Source organism: Hibiscus syriacus, unplaced genomic scaffold, assembly GCF_006381635.1.
Source record: "Hibiscus syriacus cultivar Baekdansim isolate YM2019G1 unplaced genomic scaffold, ASM638163v2 tig00110627_pilon, whole genome shotgun sequence".
Lineage (NCBI taxonomy): Eukaryota > Viridiplantae > Streptophyta > Magnoliopsida > Malvales > Malvaceae > Hibiscus > Hibiscus syriacus.
This window is the reverse complement of record NW_024062804.1, coordinates 662950-681920: the sequence shown is the minus strand read 5'-3', so window position 1 is coordinate 681920 and position 18971 is coordinate 662950. Positions and strand designations below refer to the sequence as shown.

The 18971-nt window shown below is 34.1% G+C and overlaps 1 protein-coding gene across 1 annotated transcript; it reads right to left on the bottom strand.

Annotated features, from left to right (window-relative positions):
• Window positions 1-2559: 2559 nt before the first annotated feature.
• LOC120136376 (meiosis-specific protein ASY3-like) lies at window positions 2560-17304 on the bottom strand. Its single transcript, XM_039152421.1, has 10 exons — window positions 16881-17304; window positions 6410-7926; window positions 6147-6309; window positions 5381-5515; window positions 5218-5290; window positions 4972-5121; window positions 4839-4897; window positions 4238-4372; window positions 3438-3529; window positions 2560-3021 (listed from the first exon to the last, which is right to left on the bottom strand). The coding sequence occupies exons 1-10, from the start codon at window positions 17302-17304 to the stop codon at window positions 2956-2958; spliced, it is 2814 nt and encodes a 937-aa protein (XP_039008352.1). The 3' UTR covers window positions 2560-2955.
• Window positions 17305-18971: the final 1667 nt, after the last annotated feature.

Sequence of the window (18971 nt, the reverse complement as noted above, 5' to 3'; positions counted from 1 at the left end):
ATTTAAAGGCGATGAATTACGTTTTCACCACACACAACAAAGATAATTTATGCAATTTACCTTTTTTGATCTGATAGAAAAAATATTCCCATCGTCAACGGTTTATTCAAATAAAATTTCAGACGAGAATCTAAGAATATATTTTATTCTTGTTTCCTTCTATATATCGAAAGAATTTACTTCATAAAAAAAATTATATCTTATGGGATTCTAACTAATCCAATATTGATGAAAATTTAATTTTTTTTGATAAATTTCATAATTATTCAATCCAGTTTTCATAATTATTAATATTAATTTAATTAAAATTATAAAGATTAAAAGTATACATAGATTGAAAGGATATTAGAAATGTGATGGTACTTTAAAATTTAAAATTTTATATATTTTTCATCGATAATATATTTTCACGTCTTTAAAATTTTTGATATAATTTTTTAAAATCGTACTCCTCACTTAAATTTTTAATATGACCATATATTCAAAGGAATAATAATTGTATTCGATTAGGGGTGTTCAATCGGTCGGTTCGGTTAATCGACCGAATCGAACTTTCACTCATTAACCAAAAATTTTCCCCCTTTAACTGTTTACTAAACCAATTTTTTTCAAAAATAATTAATCAAGCTGAACAAAGTTCGACTAATCGGTCGGTTAACCGAAATATATAAATAACATATATTATATATATTTAATATTTTATTTTTTAAAAATTATTTAATATTTTCGGTTAATTTGGTTAAAACCAAATTTTAAACACACTAATATATAAATAATATATGAAAAAATTTAATAAATTCGATTAATTCAACTAATCAATTGATTTCGAAATTGAATAATATATATCTGAAATTAAAAAAAATAACCGTTAATTGACTAAACTTAAAACTAACTGACCGATTAATTAAAAAAATTTGATTCGATCGACTAAATAGATTTTAATCAAAGTTTAGACACCCCTATATTCGGTAACCAAAATGGTAAGATGAGAATAAGCATGGGATCGTTTTTACTTGAAAGTGAATGTTCAAAAACGTGAGGAAGACAAAAGAGTAAAAGACCAAGGAATCTAAGACACTCACTCACGTGGACTGGGGGGCCGGGGACTACCCACACTCCCACGTGGACTACCCACACTCCCACGTGGACTACCCATTTCACTACTAACTCACCCTTCCATACTATAGCATTGGCAGACCAATTTTTGAAGAAGAAAGCGTCTACTTCACGTGACCAACCTTATGCTTCACGTGCCCCTATGCTTTCTTGCCTTTGTACCTTTATTTTTGCTCAAAATTGTACTTCACTCCTATACTCAACTTTAAGATCAATCTTCATATCTTGTTGGCTTAAAGATTCCTAAAGCCCTCAAACTTTTAAAAAAATTAATTAATTTTTTTAACTAAAAATTGAATTGATTAAATATTTTGATCAATTTTGATTGTTAAATATTAATATTTTTTTGAGATATTATTATTACATAAAATATTATAGTTTTACCATAAACAAAATCTTTAAAGAGTTGAGAAAAATACTTTAGGGTGCAAAGTTAAAAACGAATATACTTCGAAGGAAATCATTAATTAAGTGTTTTTTTAATTGAGCTAAAGTAATTATAAAGTAGTATATGTTCTAAATACTCTCAACCATTTGACAAAAAACGTTCAATCACCATACTGCAGTTATTAGTGCTCGTTAATTAAGTGTTAAATTCAAGTATATAACTGAATTTAAACTTTATGCATAATAAAGGGACCAAAACATAAACTTCAGATATTCTTTTCTTTGGGTTGAGATATTCTTCTTCCAGGTGGCAATTAACAAGGTGGACGAAACAAAATCGAGGCCAATCATCTGGAGGAAAACCAGACAGACAGCGGCAGTGCTAAGGAGCGAGGGAGGCCACCACAACAATGGTGACTATAATGAAATCCCTAAACTCAACAAACATTAAATGTTTGTCAATTGGAGAACCTAATCCCATATTTAAATACGCTCCAAATTCCAAAGTCTTTCGTTTTCAACACTGGCTTGTCTGCCTGAGAAGCCCCAGAAATTTCCTCCCCTCCTCTCTTTTATTAGTGTTCAACCTATCCTTTTTTTGGTTTGCTTTTTTTTTTCCTTCTCTTTGGTCCCAATTCCCATGCTGATGAAAAAGACAACGATGGTAAACCAGTTTCGTTATATCACACCCAACAGCGGATAGTGGGGCATAGATAAAGGAGTGGTGGAATAAGGGGGGGGGGTGAAAGAGGAAAATTGAAGATATCTCTCGCCGTGATTGTGGTCCATAGAGTCTAGATAAACATGAAGAAACCAACTCCATCAGAGTCCCCTGGACATAAAGATGCTTAATAATTTAAATAATTGAAGACCATAAATACGTTGCCAAACGATAAGACTACTGGGATTATCGCTCCCAGCAAATGTCTGCAAATATACAGTGGAAAACAACAAAGAAAATTGTACCATCATTTTCCTTCGTTTACGAATAACATAGAAGATAGACCGACCAAATCTTGGTCAGAATATACGAGTGGAACATCTCAGGTATAAAAGCCAACAAAGTATTACCACACAGACATGACGTATCTTAATCAGAATCTCCAGAATGCTTTCTGCATCCAAAGATCATCTTAAAAAGTCTTATCATTGCGGGCCATAAATCTAGTTATCTGCAATCAAAGAGATTCTTTACATTTTGATATCTATAAGACTAAAATCTATAACACTACTCGAGAACCATGCACATGAAGACCGGAAAGTACAGGCCACTCAAACCAAAAGTTGATATTCACTATTACAGATAAGGTTCTATTGGACGAAAGTAAATAATCGAGAGCTAAGTAGAATAAGGTGTCACGAAGATATTTGGACATGCAAAATTTTCTAAGTCAAATCTTCTTAGCTCTTACTTCTTAGGAATGTCAAGTCCATCTTCAGGCCTCTATCAGTTCAGTATATACCAGTCAAGCACTCAGCAATTACATGTTTCAGCTGCAGCATCTTTTCCCTCGCCGACTGTATTAAATCAGGATTAAAAACGTGAAGGTTATACAGGATATAAAACAAAGATTTCTAGATTATAATGAAGAATTTGAGTGCTAAAATGAATGGTCTATGATGAATATCCAAGGATCCCAGCATAAACTTGTTAATCGTCATAGTCTTTTTCAAGAGTAGTCATGGGTGATAGAATTCCATAAAAGCACACTTTACACCCAATTGCATAGATTTCCATGCCCACACAGAACTTATGGTTTGGTGGCACCGAATTCATATATCTAAACCTACTCACCAAGGTTTGGTAACTGTATTGACATGTTTTCCAGACCCAAGCATTTGGATTGTAGGTGTCCTACATAATCTGTGGATGACACATGGTGCCTGAATTGTGGAAAAGCTACCACTAACATAAACAGAAACTTGGAACTTGCCTCATGGACAGCTGTGATTCTTCTTTCAGCATTATTAAGTTGGATTTTAGCTGTTTCTTCCACATGCATGAGAAGCTTCTGGTGCGACACTTCTGTAATACGAGACACAGCAGGCATTCAAAATACACAATATGTTTAATCATAATAGTAGATACAAACGTGAATAAAAGACTGCCAAAACATAATTCCATATCTATAATTCGAAGCCTAATTTCCAAAAGAATTCACTTTGCTGCTTCTGAATTTTAATTTAGTGGTTTAATTTCGTAATGTAACCGGTTTTAAAATTTTAAGCCTCTAATAAATAATTATAGAATATTCGAATATGGAAGTGAAAATCATAAATACTATATTCATGAACGCAACCACTAATGCCAGAATTTTCAAAGTGCGTCTGCTAAATGGGACGGACCTAGAACACCGCAGTATTTCTTAAGTCTAAATTTCCTTTAGTCCAATGTTCATAACAGGGAAGCATCACAATACCCTCCATGTTGTCATATCCAAGAAAATCTATGGAAAAAAAGTAATTTATGTGCCATGCATTGAAAATCAATCAATAACCTAATGAATCCCAGATGTCCCTAGAAATATCCCACATAAAACTACTCAATAACCACCAATGAAAACTTTCATGAAAATTCATTGACCACCAAGCAACAACGAAAGCATGTCTCTCCTTATGAAGCAAATGGAGTCACAATTCTTCCTAAGCTAAAAGAAAACATCTACGAAAACAAGATGCAAAAAATGCAGTCACAATTAAGGAATTTATTCAAAATAAATAGAAGTGGTCATACTTTGTTTCTTCATGATTCCCTTTAGTTCATTTTGGTGAGATTCCATCCCTTCAAGGATACTATTGCAATCCAAGAGATGATGATGGATGTCCTCCTTGAACTTTTCAAGTATCAGCTTCAATTGTTCTTGTTGCTCTGAGAGAAAATAAGGCAAATCAAAAAGAAAAATCATCAAGGCCTCTTTGACAGTTACTTTACTAATATAAAAATTTAAATGCAGAGAATCCCTAAGACTGATAGCACTTATGTCTCAAGTTTATTATAATAACACCTACACATGCCTTTTGGTAAAAACATTAGTAAGATGGCTAATATATCATAACTACATGTTAATAGCATGCCTCTAAGACAAAACCTTGCATGTGATGCTTAGACAATTCAAGAATATATGTGCTGCCAAAGTAGACATACAAGCACCAAGGCTAGTGTATCTCATTGTGCCAGATCAGTGAACTACAAGTAGAAAGGCAGTTGAGGCTCTTAATCTATAACGTCGAGATTGGTAAAAACTAATACATATAATCACTTTTATTATACAATTAGGAACCGATTGCATCTTATTGAAGTCTATCAAGCTAATCAGATGACAAAAAATTGTCACCTTGCAATCTTGTTTCCAGACGTTTCCTTTTTGTTTTACCGAGACTAGTCATCTTCCCCCTGAAAGAGTATGAAAACCGAAGCTTAAGTATCAATATGATGGGTCAGTAAAGCTTTCAGTTTTAAATACATACACATCAGATTCTATCTGAGACTCGGCCTTCAGCAATATTGACTTCATCTCCTCAGAAATGGACATCAAAATCTCAGAGGACTTCTTTCTAGTAGCTGAGTCCATTTTGCGTTTAAATGATTCTAAAGCCAAAGCAAGCAATGTAATAGCCCTGAAACATAACCAAGCAAAACTAAAATCAATGAAGATAGTCCACAGATAGCAACAGCAGGTATCTCCTTATCTTTGTTTAGATATTAATAAGGACCTTGTCAATTCATCTTCTTGGTTCTCTTCCAAGGATTCCTGGAACCAATAACTTTCTCCAGTGCCTGCCCCTTCTGAAGAAAAATAGAGAAGAAACTTCTTTAGAAAGAAACTGGTGGGAGGATAAGAAGAGCACTAGATGTTCAAATATTAAGAAGCTTTGCCTTTTTGGGAGGGTAATGTGGGAATGAATTCACTAAGTTTGACATCTTCCTTTCGTAACCGCTTGATTGGGCAATGTTCAAAATTTGGTTTCTCAGAAATAACAGTCTCTGGCGAGATCAGATTTTCTCTGTGACCTTGACGATATCATCAGATAAAGAACCAAAGGAGCATCCATTAAGAAGGAAAATTTAAAAATCAGAAAAGAAGATGAAATTAAGAATAATCTATGCTGATGCAAAACATTATTGGAATACACACTAAGTTGGCATGCAAATTGAGAAACACAGACAAGAAGAGTTAAAAAACTTGGAGCAACAACCTCGTGAGACAAATTACCGACAATTCTTCTCCAATGGATATGTTAACATGAATTTAATAGTTACATCATTCATGGTACGATATTAGAATAACTAACAGCAATCACAAGGGTTAAGTGGTTTTATATATATTTTTGCTCTGAACAGTTTCCCTAAATACAGACTGTCCAATCATAAAGAAGCTCAAGAGAGACAAAACTAAACTGCAACTTTCCAATCTTTCTACTTCTGGAAAAGACAACCATTGATAATTAATCAGCAGTAATAAATCAGGTACAATGCTACCATGTGCTGGAAAGGCAAATACGAACTCTTCTCATCCCATTAATTGATTATTTAGGAAAAATGGTTATTTAGAAGTAAGTAATAACTACTGGGAAATCATATCCTAATAAAAGTAAGGAGGAATGCATATTTTCTGTTTCCGAAGAGCATTTTATGTACTTACGATCATATCTATTAATAATGGGTGATCCATCTTTGAAGGTTTCAGAGAACTGCTCTTCTGATGCTGATGATGACGGTTCAGAATGCTCATTTACTGCATCAATTGTTTCCTTACCAGGCATTCGGTTCCTGAGTGAAGAAGCAGTATGCTTCTCTGTATCATCCTGGAACTCAATAAGGAAGGGCAAAGGCAGAAAATATAATGCTCAAGTTTAGACATTATTCAACTCCTATATTAGAATTCTGAAGAATAGTTAAGGATACAGATGACTGAGCTTCTGCACTGGATTTAGTACTAGCAGGTCCTGAAGTTTGGAAACTCCTGAAGCTCCCAATATTTCTTATGGAAAATCCTCTCTCAAAGGGTACAGGACTACAAGTACCTCGCTCTATCTCTACCGTTTTTGGTGTTGGGCTTGAAGAAGTATTTAAAATAGGAGTATTGAACCTGAAAGTTGGGCTTTGGAAATCATCTTGTGCATGCGCAAAATTCCTCAAGGATATATTACCATCATCTTCTTGTTTATCCCATTTTCCTGGTGATGTTGGATTGTCAAAATTCACCCGCTCATTTGTCTCGTTTGGCATTGGAGAATGAAAAGACTCCTTTTCTTGAACCTTCTCTAAGTTTTCTCCTCCTTTCTCACTAGAAGAGTCAGGAAGGCTTTCAATCTCATCTGCAGTCTCCTCCTCAGGGGAACTGATCTGATGTGGATCTATTTTAGAACTTTTCTTCTCATTTTTCTTTTGCCTGGGCAATAATGAGCCATTATTGACAGCACCATCTAGCTTTGCAGATCTTCCTTCTCCAAAAGAGAAGATGTTATCTCCGTGTTTCTGCTTGGAGGATAAGTTGATTTTAGAGTTAGCAAGCTGCACTTTTGCTGGAGCTCGCTTTTGGATCAAGGAATGGGTTGCGGGCCTCTTAACAGTTTTATCAGGATTGTCTGAAACAATTTCTACATCAACTGAATTTTGTCTGTGCTTTACAGCTGTGTCTCCCCCATGATCAGCACTTCTCTTTTGTTTTGAATTATTGGAACCGACCTTATGAGACTGTAAACTAGATTGCTGACTTTTTGGTGAAGAAACAGTCGCGAACAACTCATGCAACTTCTTTTTTAAAGTTTCAGTTTGTATGTTTTCAGTTTTATCTGCCTTGTGCTCTAACTCCACTTTATCTTTCCATTTATTTGCACAATTGAACTCCTCCACCCTCTGTGAGTTGTCATCCTTCCTGCCTTTCCTTTTGTAGGCTTGGCCACTAATGATGCCATCAAACTTTTTCTGCTCGCTACCAACATTATGTGCATTAATGTTTTGGTTTTGGGAAAACGAAAATGAACTTATTTCTGGAACATCCTTCACTGTATTCAGTTTCTTCTCTCTGGGGTTGGAAGCTTCTTTTTGTAAAGAGGCAGTCTCTGGAGAAAGAGTTTCTCTATGCAAGGATCTAAAAGTAATCCATGGAGATTTAACCTGCTCATTATCTTCAGTTTGATTCCCCTTGGAAGTTCTGACAGCATCCCCTTTGTCTTTTCCCCCTGTGGAAACTCCAAAGCTAGGTTTGATTCTTTCTGCATTTGCCTGTTTATCCTGATCTTCCTTGTTCCCTCCAGGTTTTCTCTTAGCTAAAGAGTCTACCAAAACTCCAATTGAAATCTTTCTAGATTGACTGGATGGACGAAAATTGCTGCCAAAACTTCGACAGTCACTCATTCGATCCTGAAAAATAAATTTTCTGGGATCAAACACTAAATTTCCCAGAGCAGCTATTTGAGCTGCAATAAGTTACCGGAATAGTAATGCAATAACAACAATATCAGTTCGCTGCTATTAATTTTGCTCTATATAAGTATAAACAGATCACTGCTATTAATTTTGCTCTATATAAGAATAAACCTATTCAAAGGTGTCAAAATTAAATAACTAAGACATTCCGATAAAACACCAACAAATAATTGCAATAACTTGAAAATAATCTACTCGTGACAAACAATGCACATAATTGAATAGAATTGCAAAACTAATCAAGTACTATTAAGTACCAACTCATACTACTTTAATAAAATGCCATAGGTTGAAAAACTAATATGTTATCCAGCAAAATTTATGCTAAGCAGGCCATGCTAGCAACAAAAATTGCAAATAACAAGTTATTGAGTACAAACTCTTGGAGCAAGAAAGAGGCAAGATGATTCAATAAAAGGAAAATGAAGCTTAAGAAACTGATATTGTCTCCTACTTACTTCTCGTAAGCTTTGCCTCGCGTCAACTTCCCTTCTCACAATTTTATCTTGAAATGAACAATTCAGACACTGCTACTAGAAGCAACCTGTAGAGAGAACCGTTTAAGTTTAAAAGAAGAAACAAATAGAGAAATGTACACGTCTAAAACTCTGGTTGGTTATTGGGGAAATGCAAAACGCAAATTCGTAGTTCAAGTCAGTCCGAGATATAATCTTAGGAGATCTCTAATTTCTCATGAGATGCCAAGTTTTTAACCGTTTTGTTTTTCTCTCCGATTTTGTTGTTTCCCACCAACCAACCAAATCCTTTAGCAAAGGAAGAAGCACCAAATCATCAGATCTCAAAGGAAATCATAAAAAATAATAATAGATATTTAGCACAAAATCTATGATCCCATGCCACAACAGAAAAAAATATGAAACGAAAATCACTCAACCCTGAATTTCCAATCACAAGAAAAACCGTCAACATTATATTTTTTAAAAAAAAGCATTAATTTGAATCCACACAGCTAAAGAGAGGTAAAAAAAATATGAAGTCTACGAGAAACTTGAAATTCAAAAACACGAACAATGAGAAAGCGGCGCCATAATTTCGCATTATATTTATATTTAGATCTAAAAGAAAACGTGAAATAACATTTTAGAAAGACATCCGATTCGAGATTAAATTGAAAATGAGAGAAACGTCATTTCTAGCGAGTGACCTTTCACCTGATAATTAAAGAGCGCTGGATTTTCATATTTGCTCGGCGATTTTGAACGAGAAAATTGTAAAAACTGAAGAGAAATGGTAGACTAGCAGAGTAACACTCGTATTGGGAGGAGAAAAAAGAAGCGGGAAAAGAGAAACCTGTCGTGAGCAGCTTGAGACTGGGAACGCCTAAATTGAAACGTACTCAAAAGTGTTATCTTACGCGGTGTGCGTAATGCGCATGTTTCTCAGGTCAATTAATTGTCTATAATGTCCCTAAATCCTTCTATTATTTACAATCAAGGTTTAGACGCCCAAAGGATGAGGTGGCGGCCCACCTAACCGATTTGAGATTTCCCGCCCCCGTGAAAATCTCTCTTATCCTAATAAAATTCTAATTTTCCCATTTTCTTTCTTTCTTTTTTTTTTAATTTTTTATGAGAAAAATACAATTTCAATGCTTGTATTGTATTCACAATTATATCAAAATTTTCAATGAATTAGTATTATATTTCGATCTATTATAAACTATTATTATGATTATAAAATTTATGTGAATCAAATTCATTGATCGACAATTATGTTTACACACTATATTATTTTTTAATAATAATAATAGATTTAAATTTTACATAAATATGCATAAGAGGTTAATATATAGATCCCAATAAATAGAGGGTCTTCAACAACTTCTTCTAATTCTATTCAAGTTCACGACAAACTCTTACGTTTTAAATATCAACATTATGGATCAATCTTCCTATTATCATTAAAAGTGACTCTTCATTCAAATTAAAAAGTTAAACCATTCGCAACTAAAAATATAATCTTATTTCCATCAATATACATAAGAGAACAATATATAAACACTAGTGATAGATAAGGAAAATAGTCTTTGACTACTTCTAAATGTATTCCACTTCACATCTCTCCCTTACATCTTGAATATCAAACATCACTGATCAATTGTTACTTTGTTATTAACCACAACTTTCTGTTTAAATAGAAATGCATTTACCACCAACGATTGATATAATTATTTTAAAATCATTAACCGTGTTACAAAATATTAAGAATATAATTTTAATAATACTAATAAAAAATAATTTCGGTCGTAGTTAATATTTAATTTCTTTTGCATTATCAAAAATGAAAGTTTCTTAATGTATATATCCTTGCATAATTAGACATTCAAGGTTTATTGTACTAATCGCGAGGCTAATTAAGTGACACTCTTGCACATTAAACCTTATCGAGGACAATCCTTATTTTTTTATATTTCAAAATTTATTAAAAATGATGTACTAATATATGATGCTATTGTCATTTGAATTAAATTCTCCTTTAAAAAGTGTCATAACAGTTTTTTAAGGTGAAACAATTATTTTATTGTTTTAAAAAAAGTTATGATTTTAATTTTGGAAAATTGTGATTTTGAATTAAATTGGATAAAATTGAAAAGAGTCGTCATCGACCTTTGGGTTAGGTAGGTCGAATACCTAAAAATATCTTTTAAAAATAATTTTAAGAAAAATCAATTTTTTAAGACAAAAACTGGTATGCGTTTACCAAAGATTCGATTAAACGGGTTTGGGAGTCGGTTACGCGTGGGGAATGATTAGCACCCCACAACGCCCAAAATTGGTACTGTGTCGCTTACGCATTGTCGTAATGGTGGAAATTCTGAATCAAATATCAAGTTAAAATATGATCCATTTATTGAACATTGATTAATTTGCTTCGAATTAATTAATTAGTGAAAATCCTTTAACACAATAAATCTTAAAAACATGAACTTAAAAGATTAAAATAGCAAAAACATAAATTTAAATGAGTTTGAAAGATTAAAATAACAAAACAATCCTTTAAAGGACTCAAACAATAAAAATGTGAACTTAAGAGACTAAAATAATATTAATAAAAACTAAAAGGGCTAAACATTAATTATAAAATAAACCATAATTATATGTTTTCAAAATTATTTTAAAAACTATATATTATATATTTTCAAAAGCTATATTAAAAATTATGCTACATAAAAAAACACCGGACGAAAATAAATGTCTACACATATATACATAAAATGCATAACGTGGGAAAAATGATCATACTAAGCATATAATATTACACATAAAATAATATATATATATATATATAGTATACTGCACATAACATTAATACATACAAGTAGCACCCATAATTTTGTGATATAAGACATTATATCTATTCATACGAAATGAATATATAAAAGATATACTAATGGATCGTAATGCAAACATTATAAAAAGCCAGGTCAAAACGTAAATTATAATGACTAAAAATGAAAATATTTAAAATAATCATCTCAAAAGTAAATAAATAAAAATAAGGCAAAACTAATAATTAGTGACTAAAATGAAATACAAGAAAAATTTGAGGATCGAATCAAGAGAAAATAATTTCATTATATGCATGGTGTACACACGGTGATATTATGAGGGCAGGGACCAAACTATGATTTACCCCAAACATTGAAGAACATGCATGTGAGATTACAGAGCTATGAGGACCAAAGCTGCTATTAGCCCTTAAACCCAACGATATGTCTCCCAATTTATTTTTTCTTCCTCCCCTCAACGAATGGTTGCATCCTCCTATTTATAATTTTTCAAATTGCCTCATGGTGGTGGTAAAGGGTAGTGGTAGAGTTAGGTTTGATTTTTATATTGTTTTAATGGTCTAAGTGGGATTTGGGTGGGTATTTGGTTTGATTTGGTGCTAATTTGGTGGTTTAGGTATAATTTAGTTGCCTTAGGTTAAGTAATAATAATTATTATATACTATTTTTTGACCCGGACAAAAACGGGTGTCTACAGCTGCCCCTATTTGCACATCCTTGTGTTAACAAGAATAAGGCAAAGACGAAAAAGACAACCAGTTTTTGTCCGATTTTCTTTTTTTGTTTTGGAGAATTGATATGTTTTTGTTGTGCGGACGACATGACTCATACGCGATGAAGAGTTCTGGTCTTCTACGAGTTGGCATGGCTCCTACGTGATGAGGAGATCTGGTCAGGGGATGGCACTACTCATACGTGATGAAGAGTTCTTGGCCATCTTTAGGAAGTGTGATAACTCGGTTCCTACGCGATGAGGACGACTGGCTATCAAAGGGGTGACACGACTCCTACGCGATGAGGATATCTAGTTGGGTGATGACACGGTTCCTACGCAATAAGGACGACATGCCATCTATAGGTGATAACACAGTTCTTACGTGATGAGGACGGCTGGTTATCTGGGTTGACACAGCTCCTACGTGATGAGGACGGCTGGTTATCTGGGTTGACACAGCTCCTACGTGATGAGGAGATCAGGTCAGGTGATGACACGGTTCCTACGCGATGAGGACGACAGGCCATCTAAGGGTGATAACACGGTTCCTACGTGATGAGGACATCTGGTTATATGAGGTGACACAGCTCCTACGTGATGAGGAGATCAGGTCGGGTGATGACATGGTTCCTACGCGATGAGGACGACAATCCATCTAAGGGTAATAAAACAGTTCCTACGTGATGGGGACGACTGGTTATCTGAGGTGACACGACTCCTACGCGATCAGGACGGCTGGTCGATGGATGACAAATTGTTGTGACACTAAGTCGATCCATTGGGCACAATATTCTTCTTCGTGAAGTTGAAATCGTGTGTGGCTCATTCGCCGTGAAGTTGAGCTTTGAGTTGGATATCCTTCGTTGTGAAGTTGAAATCCAATCTTGTGTTGTATTGTTTCATCAAATTGGCTTTAAGTTGGATATATTTCATTGTGAAGTTTAAATCCAATCTTGTGTTGTATCGAGCATGATATCCTTTGCTGTGAAGTTGAAATCTAGTTTGACATAGTCAACCTTGGTCTTCTTCTTGGCTTAAAGACCATGGTTTAAAGTTCAACTGAAAAACAGTTCCTCGTTGCCATATGTAGTTGATATGTCATCGAACTGAATGTAATCGAACTCGAAAGTTTTCATTAACAGATAACTCTCCTCGACTTGAGTTATGTTGTACTACGCTGAGAGATTGCCCCAGATCTTCTTCTTGATTTAAAGACCTCAATTTAAACTTCAACCAAAAAGTAGTTATTTGATGCTGCCATGCAGTTGATATGTTATCAAGCTGAATGGAATTGAACTCGAAAGTGTTCATTGACAGATAATCCTTCTCGCCTTGAGTTATGCTGTAAAATTTGATATGCCCTTGAGCTGAATGAAATCAAACTTGAAGGTTTGACAGATAGCCCTTCTCGCCTTAAGCTATGCTGTAAATTTTACTACGATATAGTTTCTTGTTGCTAAATCATAACCAACCCAGATCTTCTTCTTGACTTAAAGACCTCAGTTTAAACTTCAACAGGAAAGTAGTCTCTCGTTGCTACTATGCGATTGATATGGCATCGAGCTGAATGAAATCAAACTAAAAAGTTTTCATTGACAGATAACCCTTCTCGTTTTGACCTATGTTGCGAAAAGTTCTTTTAAGTGAATGACGACTCCCCTTCGCGGGTCTCAGCTAAATGAGATGATCTTTGGATGACTCCCCTTCACAGGAAAGTCATGTGATATGTTATTCAACTGACATTGAAATCTGGCTTGGAAATTTTAACTGAAAATTAGACACTCGTCGTTGAGTTAAGCTGAACTGGATCCATTCTGAATTGGCTCTCGAACCCATCTGAAGTTGATTCTAAGATCTTTCAAATGGTCAAATTGGTTGAGGTATAACTCCTCGCTGTTGAATTAAGAAACCACCATCAATCTTTTTTGAAGGTGTTTTTGAATCAAGTATCTTTTATCTTGAAGTTGAAACTTGACTATTAGCATGAATCTGCAAAATTATACAGATATGCGATGTTATGGATACAATGCTCTTATTTGTGCCTAAAATGTATATGCGAGATATGTTATTTTAGGACTTAGAGAGAAATCTCAATCTCTGGTTATCAGTCTTGATGACTCTTGATTCTGAAATCTTCAATTTATGATTCTTGATCTTGGATTCTTCAACCTCCTTAAATATAATGATGCTTTTTGAAGAGAATGGTTGTGTGAGCAGTCTTCATTCTATCCCTGACTCAGTTTGTCTTTATTTCCACTAGGGTGTACTCTTGCAAACCTCAAACTGAGACAATTTATTTTCTTTCTCCATCAAATTTTGCCCTAAAAATTTAGCCCTAAAAATTTAGCTTCTCTTACCCCAGCTTCAATCTTGAGCTTCGGAGAGATATTCGTTGATTTTCATGATATGCTTCCGGAGAACTTATCTTGTTTGAAAATGTTTTCCATATTCTTTTCAAAATTTTGAAAATTATCAAAAGGAATTTTTAAAATGTTGCATCTTTTCAGGTTTCACAATTAAAACAAATCATAAAACAGAAGTTCATTGGATATCAAAAGAATCAAATGCTCTTTTAATCTTTGATAGTTGTAAATCTTTGACAAATATCAAGATCGAAAAGTTAGTTTAGAGGCGGGCTACCTAAATCTTAAGGTTTGTTTCCTCAATTCGGTCATGGCTTTCCCCTCTTTCTTGGTTTGTCATTTTAATCGGAGACAAACAAAATGACATAACTAGCATAATCAATAGCTAGACTTTTCAGAACACTTCTGTTTAAGTTCTCTAAAATATTTTATTTGTTCAAGCTTCGTAGACTCACCTAGTCAAGGTAGTACAGAAATATCGGTCTAAAAATGAAATTTCTAAGTGCTCGTGTGAAGTTGGCTATAATAAGTGTTCCTCAACTCCCTTTGTCCATCTTTACTGAAACTCCTTATTTAATAAATTTGATTTAATTTGCTATTATCTGGCTAGCTGAATTTTATCCATAAAGTCAGGGCGTTTAACAAATTGCTTTAGATGGATATATCAAGCTTTATTGTATATATATTATAATCACCTTTATCAGGCTAGCTGAAGGATTCATGTCACCACAAAGTATTCGACTTGACAATCACAGTGGAGCATACACTGAATTGTCAGGTACCCAATCAATGTCATGATTTGAATGTAGTCTATTCATAAAGCCAGGGTTTTCGAGTTTCCTCTATTACCAATTGATTTAGTGGAATAGCTCAGCTTTATTGCATATATTATATATATATATATATTTGTTGTGTAAGAGGAGAACCTATTATAGTCTAGGTATTTGTTGATGGTAAAAAAATCTCATCGTTAGAGTTCAATTCCCAAGCAATTGACCTAAACTAAAATCACTTAATTTTATGTGCTAGTTGCCCCATTTTGTTCGCTCCTAACACATACATGAATGTCAAATCCTTGATGGACTCTTCATGTGAAGAGAAAACTAATTTAGTCCTTACAAAATAAGGGTACATATTTTGGTGTATCTCTGGAGTAGGATCAATGGGTCCTTGTTTTACAGGGGAATCTTGTCATTTGCCAAAGATTTATAACCTCAATTATTAAAAAGCTTTTAATTAAAGTGATATTCAAAATAATTTCAAGATTTAAATTTGCTCATTGTTCATTTCCTAATAATGAAGCATTTTATTTAAAATGTTTGAACGTCAAATGACTTACAAACATTCACACATAAAAAATACAAAAGAAAAACAAGTTTAAACAAGATGACATGCATAAGAATGCAACCAGAACTCCCGATGGATGCCCCAACCGACTCCTGATCAGAATACCCCCATTACACATTGAATGTTGGGTTTCCAATTGGATTAAGGTCTTTAACCCCTATTTGATCCCCATTTTTCAATCATTTCTCGTGTTAGGACTCCCTTGTCAATGAACTTTTCTATCTCCTCCATTAATGGTATGTACTTGTCAGTAGGATGACCCAATGCCCCCAGATAAAAATCGTAAGCACTATTCAGGTTATAGCCATAAGCAGAAGGGCTAGTCTTCATTCTCAAAGACCTTGGGGTGCGATATCGATTCTTGATTAAAGGGGATAACAGGTCAGAAATGGGCACCAGAAAAACCTTGAGGGCCGTGTTTTTCAAGACATCTTTTGAGGCCAGTCTCAAATTACTTCTTTTTTAATTCCTTTCTCATCATTCCCTATTTTATTCTCCTTTTTCAGCATCGAAGAAGTCTCGAAAGTTTAATCCTTTAAATTTACCCCACATATCTTACTCTCATGAATTTTGATCTTTACTTTCTTCAGGTATTCTTCTATATGCACTTCATTTATTTTGACCTTATCAATTTCATTCTGGGGTCCAACTCTCAATTGTTTGAATAAAATTAATTGATTGTTGATGTCCACCTCTATAACTCCATGAGCCAAAAAAATCTTCGACTTATCATTTGAATTGACCACAATTCTTGATGGAATATCCTCGAGCTCTAGCATGATATTCACAAGAAACTTTCTCATTATACTAACTCAGATAAGGTGGTAACAACAGCTTAGCCAAACGTGGAGTAATCAATTAGGCCTCGAGCAACTTGGAATATATTTTGTTGCATGAAGATGAAGGAAAACTGAGTGGAGACTTCATTTTTTTCTTTGCCACTATTATGACCACTCTGAAAACTTAGTGAATGATCATTGAGATATTTATTTTGAAGGTTCAACTTTGGATAAACGTCTTGTAGGAAACATTGGTTTACAAATTTCCCCTCATTGATAAGTTTTCAGTCTCTGGGAAGTTTAGGTTTTCCATATTTAAAGCATAATAATCCTTCTGCGATGAGGTTTTGAACCTTTAATCTCATAGCCACACAACTTTCTGTAGAGTGACTAAAATCTCCAAGATGATAACTGCATGAATTTTTAACACCTTTCCAATCTGGACGCCAGTAAGTATTAGACTTTGGAGGAATATGTGTTAGAAGGCCACTTTCAAAGAGAAATGGTAACAATTCTGAATATGACATTGGAATCTGAATGAGAGGTATCTTCTTTTTCTTCTTGTTCTTTTTAGCCTTCTTGACTAGCATTTGAACTTCTTTTATGCCTCTCTTCTTTGAATCAGACTCAACTTTCATGTTAAAAGTTTCACCCTCAATCGTAGCTTTTCCTAGCTTGATCTCTGTCACACTTTTTAGAATTACACCCAATTGTTGAAATTGACTTGGATTACCATATTCCTCATCATGTTCTAGATTATCTAATGTCACCATATTGGTTGCACAAGCAACATTCAAAGTCTCATTGAAAGCCTCTATAGTAGGATCCTCTAGTGGCTTCTCTCCATGAATCATGTGCATTAATTTAGACATCTACTCCCTTGACTCATCCTGAAATTTCTTTGCTTGATCATTCATTTCTTGTTGAATCTTGACAAGTTGCTCTTGGAGTTTTTCGATTCCATTAACACATGCTGAAATCTTCTTCATAGATCTTTTCATCTCATCAGGAGCGGATATGTTATGATCAGTAGAATTATCCCGAGGATTTAACACAGTGTCTTGAGTTTTACTAGTAGAGAAGTCTACTTGGTGACTTGGAAGTTTTTCGGGCGAAACAAATCTTCGTGGATTAGCATCATGTGCCATTACACATTCAGAGGCTTCTAGGATCAAGTAAATTTTCTCTTTGCATCTTTCTTCGTTATGTCTATTAAGCTTTGTTACAATTTGATTAATCAGGTCATCTTGGTTTTGCAAGATACGATCCATGGTGGTCTTTTGAACCTGCTCTATTTTGGATTCCCACTCTGTTTGCATCTTTCATAAATTATCTTCCAGTTCTTTCTTCAGTTGCTCAAATTTTGCTACCATCTTTAGTAATATGTGAATGCAGTTACCATTAAAAACACTTCCTCAAAGTCCCCACAAAGTACGATTAATGCATATAAAAATGTTTAAATGAATATTATGCAAAATGCAATGATGCAAATACAAATGCAAATACAGATGCAAAAATGTTAATCCCAACGATGAATATCTTAGAATAATTTTCACCAGAAATAAAAGCTTTCACATTATAACACAGTGCACTTTACAGACATGCTTTCGCTTAGATGTTGAGTTTGAAGTAGGTCACCACTTCATCTTGGATCTTCGTCCTTGAAAATGATGTCCCTCAAGCGCTTTGTAACCTAACTCTATTAATGCCCCGGCAGTACTGAAGTGCATTACTCATTGATAGTTAACGATGAAATGATCATAGATAATAATCTATTGTTGGATTACTCATTGGATCAGTGGATCGTCATTTCAGTCTCGAATATTGCACAATCTTTAAGCTCACTATTTTTTCTTGGATCTTCATATTTGGAACTGATGCCCCTCAATGCTCTGTAAACTAACTCCATTAATGCTTCGGTGATGTTGAAGTTAATGCGTCACTTCATGACTAGTTATGAGATAATCGTAGATAAGAATCTACTGTTGGATTACTTCTTAGATCAAATGATAAACTTTTCAATCTCAAATGTTTCATGATCTTCGAACAAGTCTCATTCTGGTACTCTGGACTTCTCTTAGCCCTCAGCGCATGTCTGTGTAAGCGACTGTTTTATTGAAATTTTTTTATCTCTTCTTGTGCAAAATTTCCACTTGAATATCCCCTTGCGAATCAACACTTTTGCATTATGTTATGTTGATGCAATGCAAATAAAGATGAAAAATGACACAAACAAAATAAAAGAAATAAGTTAGTGTACACAAACAAAAGAAAAGAAATTAGTTTGTACAGGTAAGATAATCGATACAGATAAAAATGTTATTCAAAGATGAATAAAACACCTACCCAATCATGATATCTACCCGAACATGCTTTAATTAAATAACATTCCTACCCGGACATGATTTCTACCCAAAATGATTTTTCAAGAAATTAATCTTAACCGCATGATATCTAGTTCGCATGCTATTGAATAACAAAATTTAAAGCAAAATGAAAGGTTCAAAAACACTTTTCCTTT